The sequence below is a fragment of the Scomber scombrus genome, chromosome 4 (assembly GCF_963691925.1).
Source record: "Scomber scombrus chromosome 4, fScoSco1.1, whole genome shotgun sequence".
NCBI lineage: Eukaryota > Metazoa > Chordata > Actinopteri > Scombriformes > Scombridae > Scomber > Scomber scombrus.
Genome location: NC_084973.1, coordinates 13,524,671 through 13,539,362, shown reverse-complemented (window position 1 = coordinate 13,539,362; position 14,692 = coordinate 13,524,671). Strand labels below are relative to the sequence as shown.

At 40.5% G+C, this 14,692-nt stretch overlaps 1 protein-coding gene across 6 annotated transcripts in view; it reads right to left on the bottom strand.

The window, feature by feature from the left end:
• Positions 1–14,692, bottom strand: part of rhobtb4 (Rho related BTB domain containing 4) — a 47,083-nt gene that overhangs the window by 28,509 nt on the left and 3,882 nt on the right. The window contains exon 1 of one of the 6 annotated variants that reach the window (XM_062418174.1): positions 593–914. The exons of the other annotated variants lie outside the window; for them this stretch is intronic. Coding sequence (XP_062274158.1) covers positions 593–621 — 29 coding nt within the window. The 5' untranslated portion in view covers positions 622–914. Of the gene's footprint in view, positions 1–592; positions 915–14,692 lie in introns of those variants that run through there. 6 annotated transcript variants of the gene reach the window in all.

Sequence of the window (14,692 nt, the reverse complement as noted above, 5' to 3'; positions counted from 1 at the left end):
GATCACACTCATCAATGAAAAGCACCTCGTGCGCTCCCTCCCATTCATAACCACCTGATTCATTCATATTTTTTTTGGAAAACCGATTCAACACAGGACCAGACACTCGCATTGCCATCTATGTCTGATGATATAAAGCTGGGTACACACCGCATTCCTTGCGGTGGTGAGATATCTTTCACGTATGTTGTATAAAGGCAGGTGGATATCAGCCTACATCCGAATTGATGCACTGATAATTCTTGCGTAACACGCCAAACCCATCCGCTGCACTACACCACTGAATCGAAATGCTTCAACAACACCAGGCTCTGCAACAATAATCCACCACTGTAAACATATCTCTCTACAATAATCATTTAATACATGTGCCGTATAAGAGCATGCATCTAGGACTAGTGATATAAGAGGAGATTACAAAAAACCATTAAGTGCAATAAGGTCATCGTGATAGGAAGCGAATACAGCTGGTGATGTTTTCAGTCAGTGAACCTTTGGAGTAAATTAAATTATAAGCAATGTATTGATTGCTTTGTGCACAATGTTTCACTGGGAGCATGTGACCCAGAATTGCTGCAGGAGGGGTCCCTACCTTCCGACGGTTCCGGAATTGACCCACATGCCACTCTGTTGGTGGTTCAGCCGGTGACTCAAACCGGACAAAGACGCGTGGAGAATGAAGAACTGGTCGCGATGGTCCAACTGTTTGACAAAGAGCACATACAACTGCGGGCGTCGCACAGGACCTCTGCCCTGTCACATCCTCCTCTTACTTCCTCTAGCTGCCTCCTTGATCCAACGTCTCACTCCCCTCAACAAGTATCAACTCTCATGCGGAAGACCTGAAATACTGCCGTTTTAGAGTGAAATCTATACATAACTGGCCTGGAGATCTAGTCTGAGCCACCCCCTTTTCTGTTTTTGTTTCCCCAGCTGATTTCACCAGAGGCACGCCTCCACGCCGCGTCACGACACAAACAGCCCAACTCCTATTGTGCTGCGTTTAGGTGCTGTCAGAAAAAGGGGTATTTGGAGCAGAGCGGCATCCTCCAAGCCTGTGGTTCTCAAATTTGTTCACAGCAAGGACCCCAAACTGTCAAAAAAACAAATTAGACCACGGACCCCTATTTGATAAGATTTTGACCCAAGGTCCCCCATTTGATAAGATTTTTGCTTTTAAATGTTCTAAAGAAAGTGTATCAAACCCATGACCAAAATAGTTATACATTATGTCATTGTGTTACTTATGAATACTTACTCTAATTTTTGATGGAAACTCCTTGCAAGGACTCCTGGGGGTCCCTCGACCCCATTTTGAGAACCATTGACATAAACCATCTCAACTATAATCAATACCCTAGATGAACTGCCATGACATATTTTGTGGTCCAATGAGAAGCAGTTTCCACAGTGCTCACTAGTTGTATCTTTTATGCAAGAAAAATGTTACCCCACAAAAGTGTCTTAACACTCCAAACTGCGTTTGCTACTTTCAGTGAGGGGCGTAGAAAAGAGAAGTAGCCTACCTAAAATTCTCATCAGCAATTGCAGCAAATTAGCCAATCATATTGAGCAGAGTTAATAGCATCCCCGCCCTAAAACGGTACTTTCTCCATCCTGTTAACTCAAAACATACGGCAAAGCATGCTGCCTTTTGTTGGTGGGGATTCATGCATAAATATCTTGGTAGTACACGATGCTGCATCGGTTGTCATTATTACTCAGAGACAAGTGAAAAGGCATGTTTAAAAAACATTTTTAAATGCTTGGTCACATCAATTACTAAATGTATAAAATTATGAATATATATCTGATTTTAGGCATTCCTTACATTCTTGCTAATACGAGTCAACCCTTATCACATCCAGATAAAGTATGCAATAAAGGTTCTCATGGGTAGTGGAAAGGATTTTTTTACTCTATGGTTGTTCAGGTTGTTCATGCATAGCCAATACAGGAGCCAAGAAAAAACATTAGATTTCTGTGGAAAATACCCAGCCTTTTGCCGTCATATTTCTCCAAGACCTCAATGTCTGGGGATTCATTTCTGGAATGTTAAGCTCTACCAGAGAAGAAAAATGCTGCCATGTCTCCAAGAGGCAAAAGTATAGTGAGGTATGCTATTCTGCCAGCAAAACTATTTTATTTTAAAATAAAATTCCTTTGTAGATGCAGTGGCATGTTTGCTTAAGCATGTTTTTTTTAAGACAGGGACACTCATTTGAGTCAATTTGCCTTGTTTTATAGCAAGAGAAGAAATCTGAGTTAAGATGTCGATGTGGAATTTGTATTACATTACACTTCATCTAAACATTCAACTGAGGCATTCTGCAGTCTTTGGCTATGTGGGGACCCTGGACAATCTGCTCCAACAACTTTGTTTTATGGCTGTGGAAGACTGAAGACAGACATCTACTGGTGGAGTTTGGTACTGATCAGTCCGACACAAAGCAAGTAATAAACCCCCTAACCCGTGTTATGTCAGTGCTGTTGCTCAAGGCCACCACACCAAGAGCTTACATGTCTGTGACAAATTCTGCTGTATCAGCAATAGCATAGACTATATGCCAAGAGTGAAAGGTGATGCTCAGTCTCTCCCTACAGTCTCATAAAGACATCTAGTTCCATGTACATTTCTGCTCAAAACAGGCAGAGTAACACATGCAATGACACAGAAACACCACATTTACACAGTAAACATTAAATAGTTGAATGTGGAACTAGCAGAGATGTCTGTTTTATATTTGACCAGTGTGGTCTTGAAGCCCTGAGAAAACAGTGGCCCCTGACCTGGCTGGCATGGCCAAAATTAAACAGCATGAAAGATGGGCTGGAATGCTGCTGGAGAAAGCAGGGGTTCAACAGCACTGGCACTGAGAGGGCTTAGAAATGTGGAGAGGCAGCCCTTTTGTTGGAGAGGTGTACTTGTGAGAGAACTTTCAAGCAGCACAGTTTGAGGTGATGTCTGGCCTTTTCAGCTACAGTAGTACGAAAGGGACTGTGCATCTTTGTTCACAAGCTTTATCGCTCTTTTATTAACTGTGTGGGAAGCCTACTCCCATAGCTTTTACACTTTGGTGAGATTAAAGTTGGAAGAATGAGCTGAGATCAGTCTTTGGCAAGACTGCTTTAACAAAGAGTGTCCTCCAGCTTGGGCAAACACTAAGTATTGTGTGCAACATAGTCAATGCAGTGTTCCTGACATTTTGAGTAGGTATTTATTTAAATAATTAATCATTCAAAGTATTTGCAGGCTGTTTCAAAAGAATATTTTTAGAGAAATCAGATTTTTGATTAATTTGACTAAAGTTGTGGTTATCAGTCACTGGTTAATCAGATAATCTGGAAGGAACAGTCCAGCATCCTGAACAAGGCTGTCAGTAACATCCGATAAAGATTGAGACAAAACCATGTCATTGGACTTTATCCAATTACGAATGATACCAAATTACATATTTTTCCTTTGTGAAATCAATGCATATATCAATAATATTTTTATTTTATATTTTCTAATTATTTCCAGTATGCCTTGTTTGCTCCCTCTCGCAGCACTTTCATCATACCTCTGAATTTGCCTTTGTCTCTGCTTACATCACACGTTCAGAAAGGGATTCATTTTGCAATCAGTGACCTACTATTTTAAAATTGTGACACCTGCCCTAACAAAGCAATTTGCTGGTGTTGCAGTAGAATTCCCTTCTTGCTTACATTATGATGCAAGTAAATACCTTTTGGCTCAAATGGATTTATTTTAGATGACATCATGAGTTTATTTAAATGCACTGGATATCAGATCTGTAGAACATTTTGCAATAAAACACATCAGTTCATCTCATTACCTCCTGCCTGTCCAGCGCTTCACTGACCCTATTCTCACCCCTATAGTTCACCAGAACATTCAACAGGCCCAAGCACCCCCTGCCCCCGCACTGTACTGGAACTGCTTTAAAGCTGTCAAAACACCCAGCTTCTCACACTCCCCGCGTCCACAGAGAGTTTGCCTCAAACACACACCGTCCCAAGCACTAACAAACACACATGCATGCGCGCAACACACACTCAATGAAAAACAGTCCACATGCAGCCCCTGATACAAGTAGGTCAGAGCTGCAGTGGGTCTTCCAAACAGTCCTCCACCACCATGGAACTGATAACAGTATCAAAGATTAAATTCTACCTTCAGCCCTGACACACACAAATACACACAAACACACACACACAACATTACATATTACATGTACATAGACATGTAGTATGAGGTCATTAGCTTGATGCTTTGGCAGGATTATTTTTGGCTCACATTTTGTTTTTCAGACAACACAGGAATTTCAATTTGTTCCTCTGAGAAGAAAACTCATAAGTCAAAGGTCAAGGGTGAGAATGGACTGGCCGGAGGGCAAAGTGAAGTGAGCTTGTGGGAAACACTGATACTGGCATTCCTAAATGAGAACAAGAAAAACACTGGAAAACTGACAAATTCACAGAAAGACACATCTATGGTAATGCCTGTCTCTAAGTATCTTTTTCATTTTCTGTTAATCTCTGTCTCTCTCTCTAACACACACACACACACACACACACACACACACACACACACACACACACACACACACAAACACACACACACTTTGACACAGATAGGTGGTTGAGATGTGTTGCCAGAGCCGACACCCTGGCATGAAACAGAGTGTGTTTTGTAACAGCCAGCCTATTTGGTGATTGGTAATGGGGATGTAAGTAGAGTGTGAGTGTAAGTGAAGAACCTTCAAGGCTAGATAAGGCCTGATAGAAAGTACAGAAAGACAGACAGACTGAAAGAGAGACAGAGGCCAAGGATGTTATTTACTTGCCAGGTTATCAGTAGATTGTCTTATCTACAGTTAGTTGGAAAGCTCCATGTGTGTGACCAGCTGTTGTTGCCTCATTATATCCTAATGAAGACACTACCTTGGTGTCAACGATACAGCGTTTTAATCAGAAGACACTGAATGCACTATTTATTGAGGTTTTGTGCTGGTTTGTGCTAGGGGAGACAGGTATCTGTATATTTTACGCCTTGTAAAAACAGATCTATTTTTAAAACCTTTCTGCAGGCCTTATGTCTTGCATGCTAAAAATCTGTTGAAGACCATTTCCAATGAGAACAGTCACCAACCCTCGTGTTTTATTGGTATTGCCTTCATTCCTGCATTGTTTTAGACCCTCAAAATGTTCAGGCCAGAATTTAACTTCATGTTTTCAAATTACTGTATTAAGTCTAGCAGTCAAGAGAGAGCATCCTTTGAAAGAAATAAAAGACAGGACATGGATTTGACCTAAAGGTGTACATCTCATCATGGTTAAGAGTTTATGTGTAATGCATTAAATAATTTAAAAACATAAATAATCCAATACAGATCATACTCATAAGCAACTGCCATAAAATTAGGAAAAGTCATAAAAAAGAATTTGGTATTGAATTTCATTTATGAGCTATTAATCATTAATATTAAAGGTCTCAAACTTCCCAAACAGAAGATACAAACTAGAACACCTTCTGTTGACATGGTTGTGATTAGTTATTTTCCCCCATTACCACAGTAGGCTGTGTTCAGTGACTATAACACTGATGAATGATCAAGTCAGTCGTGGCCATGATGGGCAATGATGGTAGAATATGTCAGGAATGTAAAGTAGCTCAAGGTCCTGGTCCAAAGGCTGGATAAAGGTGGGAATCCAGCCTTGAATGGGAGTGAAGAATGGAGGCTGGGATGTTTACAGCACAAGATTGAAGAGAGAAAGATGGAACTTTTCAGGGTGCATGAGGGGTTAGGCGGGGTGTGTCCTCTATGTTTAACTGCCTGCTGTCTGCCTGAAAATAAACAGGCCTCTGATTATGATATTAATGCCAACCTAAATGTTTCTCAGTGAGGTGCCTGGCTTTTGCAAAGTGGTGCCTTGGATCACTGTTTATTCCTCACTGTCCTTCATTTCCTGCCGATGGACTGCTGAAGCTGCTTAGAGTCATGTGGCATCTGGCACACCTAACTACCAACAACAACAAATCTGCCACACACACGCAATACCCATGTCATGTTACCTTACACTCCTGTGGCTATGGTGTCCTTGGCACGGCCTTGGTAAATGCCCAGTTAAAACATATCTGAGTGCTAAGTGGAAACACTTGGGTGAGAAATTCCAGTGATTCTATGGGCTTTGTGTTTGGTGAATTGTTTTGTTGTTAGTTTAATGCCCTTGCCTGTAATTTTGCGCCTGTGTCGTCCAAATAACAGCTTAAGACAGGAGAGTGCCTGGGGATAGACATCATGGTCAGTGATTTCTGAGAGGTTGAAGGGTTGAGTGGATGCTCTAAATTCTTGAGTGGCACAAATCATTGGTGATAAAGACAAGCTGTGCTTAGCTGAGGTAGCCTGTTTGAGAGTTATAATATAGTGTCTACATGACTCGTGGGGACTTATATTGCCCAGGCATGCATCTTTCAAAGAAACCACATTTCATGCATAGACACATAAAGACATATATACTTACGTTTTTTCATCAAATCAAACATGGAATTATGCATGCACAAAAAAACACACACTAACTCTCTGACAATCACACACACGCACATACAAACACACATGCACACACACACACACACACGCTGCTTGACGTAGACACACAGGTCAGTGGAGGTGACTCTAAAGCCGTGGCTGTCAAGTGGCTGGGCTAATCTTATTAAGGCTCTCTTCAGCTGCTGCTCCAAATTCTTAAAGTGATAGTTCACTTTGCTGGAAAATTAGAACTATTTGAACCTAAGTGTGTCCTCAGAGGAAGTGATTACTTTTTGATGAGGGAGGTAGAATGCTCTCCAACATTAGAAGCAAATAGAAAGTAAAGAATAAAATTAACCTTTGCATGAAAAAATCCATGCATTGATCTTTTGAGATAAATCACAACTGGCTGTTGGACTCATAAAGGAGGCATATGTACAAGACAGTGCAGCTTATGCTCCAGCAAAGTGAAAGATCACTTTAATTACCTTACGAAACGAGTACTGAGCCAGTTAGGGGCTTGGTAGATTCATTGGCTATGCAAATCTGAGGGCATTATAGCAATGTAGATGAGCTAGGTGCTTACTCCAAGGGCCTGGCTGGAAATGACATCAATCCGGGATGTGAGATCCCAGTGAAAACTGTTTAGGAAATGAGGATTGAAAGACACCGATATGGAAAAGGGGATGGAGATCATGAAGGAAGCAAATATAGGACCAGGGCAATGGTAAAGCTAGGAATCTGAGGATAGACTTTATGCTAGCAAACGGACCAACATCTGCAGATCTAAGCCTATATATGGGCTAGCGCTACAAAGAAAGTTTAAGACTAGAACCATAGGAATTAAATAAAGTCTGCTGTGATCTTGTGGACTTTAAAGGTCTGTCATTTAGTTTGGCAGCAGATCCAAAATCTCTATGGAAAATATGAGTGCGATCTGGGTCTGACAACACATATATAGATGACACTCCGTCATGACCTCTGGATCAATCAATGCACCCATATTCTGATAGTCCAGTGTTTTTCATGATGAACATTTTAATACCAAATCTTTATGAAAAAAATATATAGTTGCAGATGTGGTGCACCTTTAAACTAATACACTTCCATTCAGACTACTCTAAACTCTCCATAGAGATGTTGGACTGTAAATGAAAAAGAAGGAAAATGTGCTTACAAACTCAAGACTACAACTGCAGCAAACCCAAACCCATATTTCCCTGCCTAACGCAACTGTTTAAATTCAGATTTTAATTTTCTTTTCATCCGTGAGGTGGTGAAAAGATGTGACAACCAGGTGATTCATACGGCAGAGAAGTTTCTTACTCAATTCAGCACATTGTCGTCACATTTTCTTTAAAAAAAACTACAACTCTGAAGTCTGAATCACATTTCAGATTAATATAGTTATAACAGGGCACTGAAATTATAGAAACAGGGATTGGTGCATGATAGTGGAAATCTGACTCATAGAGATCATAACAAGGGCAAATGTCTCTGCCTTGTGCAAATTTAACAAGTGTAACCCACTAAGCATGTTCTGTACACCACCTCTGAATAGATTCATTCGTTCATTCCCCAGATATACTGTGGATTCAGTGCCAGCTTAAAATTGACTTAATACAGCAGATATATCTGCTTGCAAGTTCTTAATATGTCCTTAATATGTCTTAAATGAGAGCTTTTGCTCCTGGAACTCCCTAATGTACTTTCTGAGGAAATTAAGGAAAGGGTGAATTAATGGGATATTACAATTGCACCTTTTTAGCCAATCTCATCTTTATCTTCATCCTACCTCTACATTTCATATTATTTTAACATTTTAATACTTAAGTGGGAGAGTCAATTCTCTGTTAAATTATAAAGTATCTTGCCTCATTCTCATATCCCTGCATGTCTTGTGGCAACATTACATGATTCTATTAAAGGCTATCATGGCATTTGCCAAAATAGATCGTTCCTATCCTAAAATGGATTTTATTTTTTCTCTCTCATGTCAAATGCCAGTAGAAAAATGACAATAAATAAAAGCCCATGCTCTTTCATTCAAGAGACTGAAGCCTCGTGTTTATTGATGACCGGTCAAGCAAGCATCTGAATAATAATTTGCTGTTTAACTTCACTGTAGCTGCACTGTTAATGTGGTCATATACAGTATTTACAGGAATAAGAGGCTATGCCCACAAAATTGGCCCAAGATACATTGCAAAAAGCTGTTTCAGATCGATTACCATTATAGTTGGCAAAATGCCTCATAGCACTGCATGCTACACTGTACATCTTAGGACCATTATTGACAAGCCCATTAATGGCAGATCAATTGGGTGGTCAACAACAAAGTACTGTAATTTGTAACCTGCCAAAGGGTCTTTCCAAAAATCTATTACTGGACATTGACGCCTCACTGCTACCTGTGGTGATACTGGGAATCTTGGTAACTTCTCTGAACCTCAGACAGGTCCACAGCCACTTTCACACTCTGCTGATGATGGATCAGAGTAAACTTTGGATTGTGGTTGAGAACAGACAATGAGGTCAAGGTGAGAGAGGGAAAATGGAGATCTTGGATGTTGCATGTTTGTGTTAGTTGCTATATTGTTCATTGTGTATTTGCATAAACAAGAAAATACTAAACTGCTAGAAAAAGTGTCAGGAGCGGTGTTAAAATGGTAAAGTTGTGAAGAGAGGGGTGCATTTGGCCTCAGTACAGGTCACTCAGTATTGCAGAAACATCCTGATCAAACAGAGAGTGAAGCCAAGCAAAACACCTCTGGACTTCAGTCTGGCACAGAGAAGTAGGGCTGCAGTCCTGCCGAGATCACGCACTGCACACAGTCAGTACATTGACCCAGCACAAACTACATAGCACTAGGACACTGGTCACAGGTAGCATATGCCATACTTATAAAAGAGTGATTGTTTTTGTTGTTGTTGCTGTTTTTGTTGGGGTGGGTGGGGGGTTCATAACTTTTAAAGTCTTCAGGAAAAACAATTATCCAGTATAAGAACACAAAGAAAAAATAAAACAAAAATTGTAGAGAAGGCGAAAAAAATAAAATAAAAAAGTTTGTATCTGTTTCCCTTATCATCTTGTGACCCATCAGATTTATTCTGCAACTCCTTGTGGTCGGGAGCCACAGCTATACAGATCTGTGTATCTTGTCTGTTAATGAAAAACCGAATATCAAGTACAACATTGGGTTTTTTTCAACTTAGCTTCCTTCTTTTTTCATCCTAAAGATCTATATATTTGGATCAGGCTAAGGAATTCAGGATCTGTCTGCTTCTATTTCAAACATGCTGTTACTCACAGATACAGAAATAGAGACAAGCAAATGATGTGGACGGAAAGAACAGGAGTGTAACCGAAAAATCACAGACCGACTGAGACACAGACAGACAAATAAACCACGTTACAGAGAGCTGAGGCATAACAGGAAGGTCCTTTGATAGGTTTACTTCAAATAGAATGCATGTTGTTTATCCATTTGTGTTGTTCTGTTACTTAGAGTTCCTCACATTGTATTGCACTTGCGCAAACAAAAACATACCTGTTGTGAAGTGAAAAGCTTGTATCTCTCGGAAACAGCAATGCATTTATCTCAATGGCGATCCAATTTTAATTTTATCGAATACAGTTTTGAGTGGGTTTCGTAAGCATGAGAGGTAATAGCATTTTCACAGGCAGTACAGGAAACATGTAATCCTTCAGCTGGCCTACAAGATCACCAAATTCAGGGATACAGTTTCCACATGATAGCAGTGAAATACAATACTCCTACATACTGCTGTCAAAATGGAGGTCAATATGTAACTCTAATTGTGGGAATATCAATAAACAAGACTGCACCATTCATGTACACGCACATACACACACACATTTGATAGACTATGCACAGTACGCATCCAAAAATAGTGTGATGGAAAAATCTATACTGGTGTCTGGTTATTTCCGCACTGCTGCGCCGTGGCCTGGTGATAAAACTGGCATACAATAGCCATCGCACACTGTGACCACATGTCATTTACTTGCCAAGCTGCAGCACAAGCCACACAGGCATTAATCATTTCAATAAGGGCAAGGGGCAAGGGGGTAGAAGGTCTTTTGGATGTTGCATTACTGTTGATCCCAGCTAATCCTAACCACTTGTGAGCAGAGGTCATTCAGACCAGCAAAATGCTCAGATGAAACATGGTGAGACAATGTAATTTTGTGCTCAAAATATATGATATAGTTAGGTCAAAATGCCCTTTACAATTCTATATGCCTTTGAAAGATTTAGTGTAGATATACAATTTGTCCCTACTGTATTACTGATCACTGCGTCAAGGTAGAAGTAAAAGGCAATTAAACAAAATAACCACAACAGCATAACAACACACAGGAAGTCAATATTTCTGCATAAAATTACCTCTGATGAAAAATGCACTGGTATTAAGTAGCCCCAAGTACATAAATAGGAATGATATTGATGATACTGATTAAATATTTATGTTGAAATGAGACTGATGTAATCTAGTGAGAGACAGAAAGAGAGAAAAAAAGAGCTTTCAAAGATTGTTTCACTGGCAGACTCTATGACAGTTTAACAATTGTGGCTGATTTACAAAGAAATGTAATATTTACACTCAGATAAAACCGTGACTCACATTGTTTCCCAGGTCTCAGTGTTTTACCCTTTAATTGTATTTTGCAGTGAAAGCAGTGAAGTAATGTGATTATACACAGTTCAAATAAAGTTTTTCCTTAAATTTGTTAAAATCAAGGGACATGTCCCTGAAGTATGCAATGTCTAAAAATAAATCCTTGCTGAAACTGGCTAACCAAACCACATAATACGTGGTGAGTCAATTTCAGTTTTCCATTTGGAAGCAAACCACAGAGACAGACACTGCAACACTGAATGGGTTGATGAAAGAGCTCTGATCTGCAACTTGCTATCCTTAGTTATCGTATCTGATTCATCCATTCTGGTGTGTGTGCTTGCGTGTGTGTGTGTGTGTGTGAGAGAGAGAGAGAGAGAGAGAGAGAGAGAGAGAGAGAGAGAGAGAGAGAGAGAGAGAGAGAGAGAGAGAGAGAGAGAGAGAGAGACTGAGACTGAGACTGAGACTGAGACATGAGAGAGAAAGTGTCTGTCAGGTTGCATCAGCCTCCTGGAACTGCAAAAATCAGGTAGCTTTCAATCAAATAATGTGTGGGTGACTGCACTGTGTTTGTGTAAAAATAGATGTGAAGGGAAACACCTTGACCTGCACAACCACATACCCAAATACAATTACAGATTAAAATCCTGTGGTTTCATGAATGACTTGGCCAACATTGAAACTTGTCTGACCCTGATTAGCAGGAATGGCACCCTTGGGCGTTTCTCTCACTACAGATTAGTTTAAAGCCTCAAACTCTTACCAGAAGGAAGAGAGACACATAGACAGGCGGAGAGGCAGAGAGCATATGCATGTGTCAATGTGTTTATGTCTATAGAAAGGCGCTTGCAAATATGGGTTCGGGAGTTCATATGTTTCTCTGTGTATGTCTGCTAATGAGTTTGGGTATGTTGAAAGATTTTTGCATGCATCCCAGGAGCATTCTGAGATATGAGATGCTTTCAGGGTGCAACACAAGCAACTAACTTCCAGAACAATAGCTTTTCAAGTCATAGAAAATAGTTTGACTTGAAGAAATCACCAAATTATTGTTCCCCATCACATTTGCAAGTATGTTACTAACACTAGTGATGAGTTTTAGGAAGTGCTAAAATGAGAAAAGAGGGCAAATGTCTGTGACATGAAGTATGCAATGGCACCTACCAAAAGTCCCTCCGCCTCCCCACTTCTACTCGCTTTTTCATGGACAAACAAGAAAATGTTACTGAGAACAAACTCCCTCTCTCTCTCTGCCTCATTCCCTCTCACTCAAACACAGCCCATCACTGATGGTGCTGAAGGTGCTAATTGGGGTTTCTTAATTCTCAATTAATGAAAGCCACAGCTGCAGGATGATATGTGTGATTGGATGTGAGCTGTTGTTATTGCAGGAAGGCAGGTGGATAGTCAGCCAGACAAGATGTGGAAACAAACAGGAAGAATAAAGAAACAGACAGCCAAAGCTTGCAGGTGTTGAAGATGAGATTACCACTACATGTGTACAACACAGAAGCCAGACATATGAGTCTGTTTGTACCCATACAGACAACGGAAGTGGTTAGCCTCAGTAGTCCTGTAGGGGATAGAAGCAGACAACCACACCCATCCAACCACGCACTTGCCCCACAACACATAAATAATTATGAATACAAAATACTCAGACAACCTCCTATGGTGTGAAATGCAATCTGTGATTGCGGCACAAACATTTGAATACCTAGTTGGCATATTCAGTCATATGACTTTGGAGCCAATTCACCCAAGGGGATCAGCTTTCCGCTGCAAATGAGAGGAGCAGATGCTAAAGAAAGAGACACCCAGGGATCAAATTGCATACCGTGTTGCGTACATAGAAAAATTAGCATGCATAATAACACACAGATGCACAGGAAGATATATTTACTCAAGTGATACATCCACACCACCGTGATACACAGAAGCACACACACAAACATGAACATAAATAGAGAGGAGCTACAGCCAAGCAACCAAGCTGTGACTCTTGGTGTCTGTGGCGTAATATGCTGCCTCTCTCTAAACACATGAAAAGTACCCAAATACATGAACTCATTAAGTGACAAAGATCTGGTGAAATTAAAACAATGTCAGGGCTGAAGACAGAGCTATTAAAATGTAGGCATCTATTAGTCTAAGGCACAAAAAAAGAAGTGAAAAGGCTGTGTCAATCTTGATACACTACACATGATTAAGGGTGTGTGTGAGTGCACAAGAGAAGAACTGGCGAGTGTGAGCTTGTAGCCTAAAACGTTAGACACCCTGTCAGTCAGCTTTTTAAAAATATCGACCCACCAGCTGTTTTTTTTGAGAGAACACCCATGTTCCTCTTCTGCTGGAATTCTAGCTGACCCTGATACTAATCTACCGCAGGCCTATGGTAATCTGACATTTGAGGCTGCGCAATGTAGAATATGTGTCAAAGCAGGTTTCAATACAGGTGATGGTGCACTAAAAAACAGTATGGAACAAGAGGAACATAAACTGACATTTTGAAATAAATAAAATTAATTCTGTAACTTTTTTCAATTACAATCCAGTGAGGATATAAAAAAGCGAAGACCTTACCAAAAATGAAACAATTGTAGCTGCTAAGAACCTTTGGCCCAAAACTCTGCACTTTCGCCATACTCTGTCAACAGTGAAGTTGTGTAATAAGTCTCCTTATCAGTGCAGCCATTCTGGATCTCTGGTCACACACCCCTGTCAGGGGGGCATTGGCCTTGGCCCAGCCTGGGGCTCTCTGACCACAGCAGGATCAGGACACCCTCACAGAAATGAACTGGCTGTCTTATCTGCTCTCGCCCTCTTGGTCCTGATCTGCCCTACCCTGTCCTGTCCTGTCCTGTCCTGTCCTGTCCTGTCCGCACTGGCGACACAACACCTTCTTATCCAAGTCTCTCACCACACACAGTTTCACACGCGCGCACACACACAAAGAGGTCATTGCTTCACACACGAACTGTCCTTTTAAAGGTGTGTTTTTCCTGCTTTCGTGGAATAAAGTGATATGGACACGTAGGGCATTGGGAGTATGTTAAAAAAGAGTTGCAGGCAAATGTGTTTGATTTTACATTAATATTGTAATTATTGTTAAGTGGACCAAAACAATAATGCCATTTGTTTGCTCACTGTAATGTAGACCAGCTGCAGTGACCTAAACAGCTAATCACACTCACTTGCACACACACACACACACACAGAAACAGAGGGAGTAGGAGTAGAGTGGAGCAGATTACCACATTAGAGGATGTAAATATAGATGTTCAAAGGATTCTAACATGTGAAATCACTTCTGAAAAATTTGGGGGGGTTTTCTGGTTGGAGAAATCTTTTTCTTCACCCCTAAACAGCTCTGCTGAGTGGACGACAGAGAAGGATTTTCATTTGAATTTCTTAAAGCTTTCTTTTCTTTTCAACTTAGAAGAGGAGTAGGAAAAGATCTGTAGTTGAGGAGGGTATATTTTGCCCGCTGATTTAGTATGTTTACAGTCGTATGC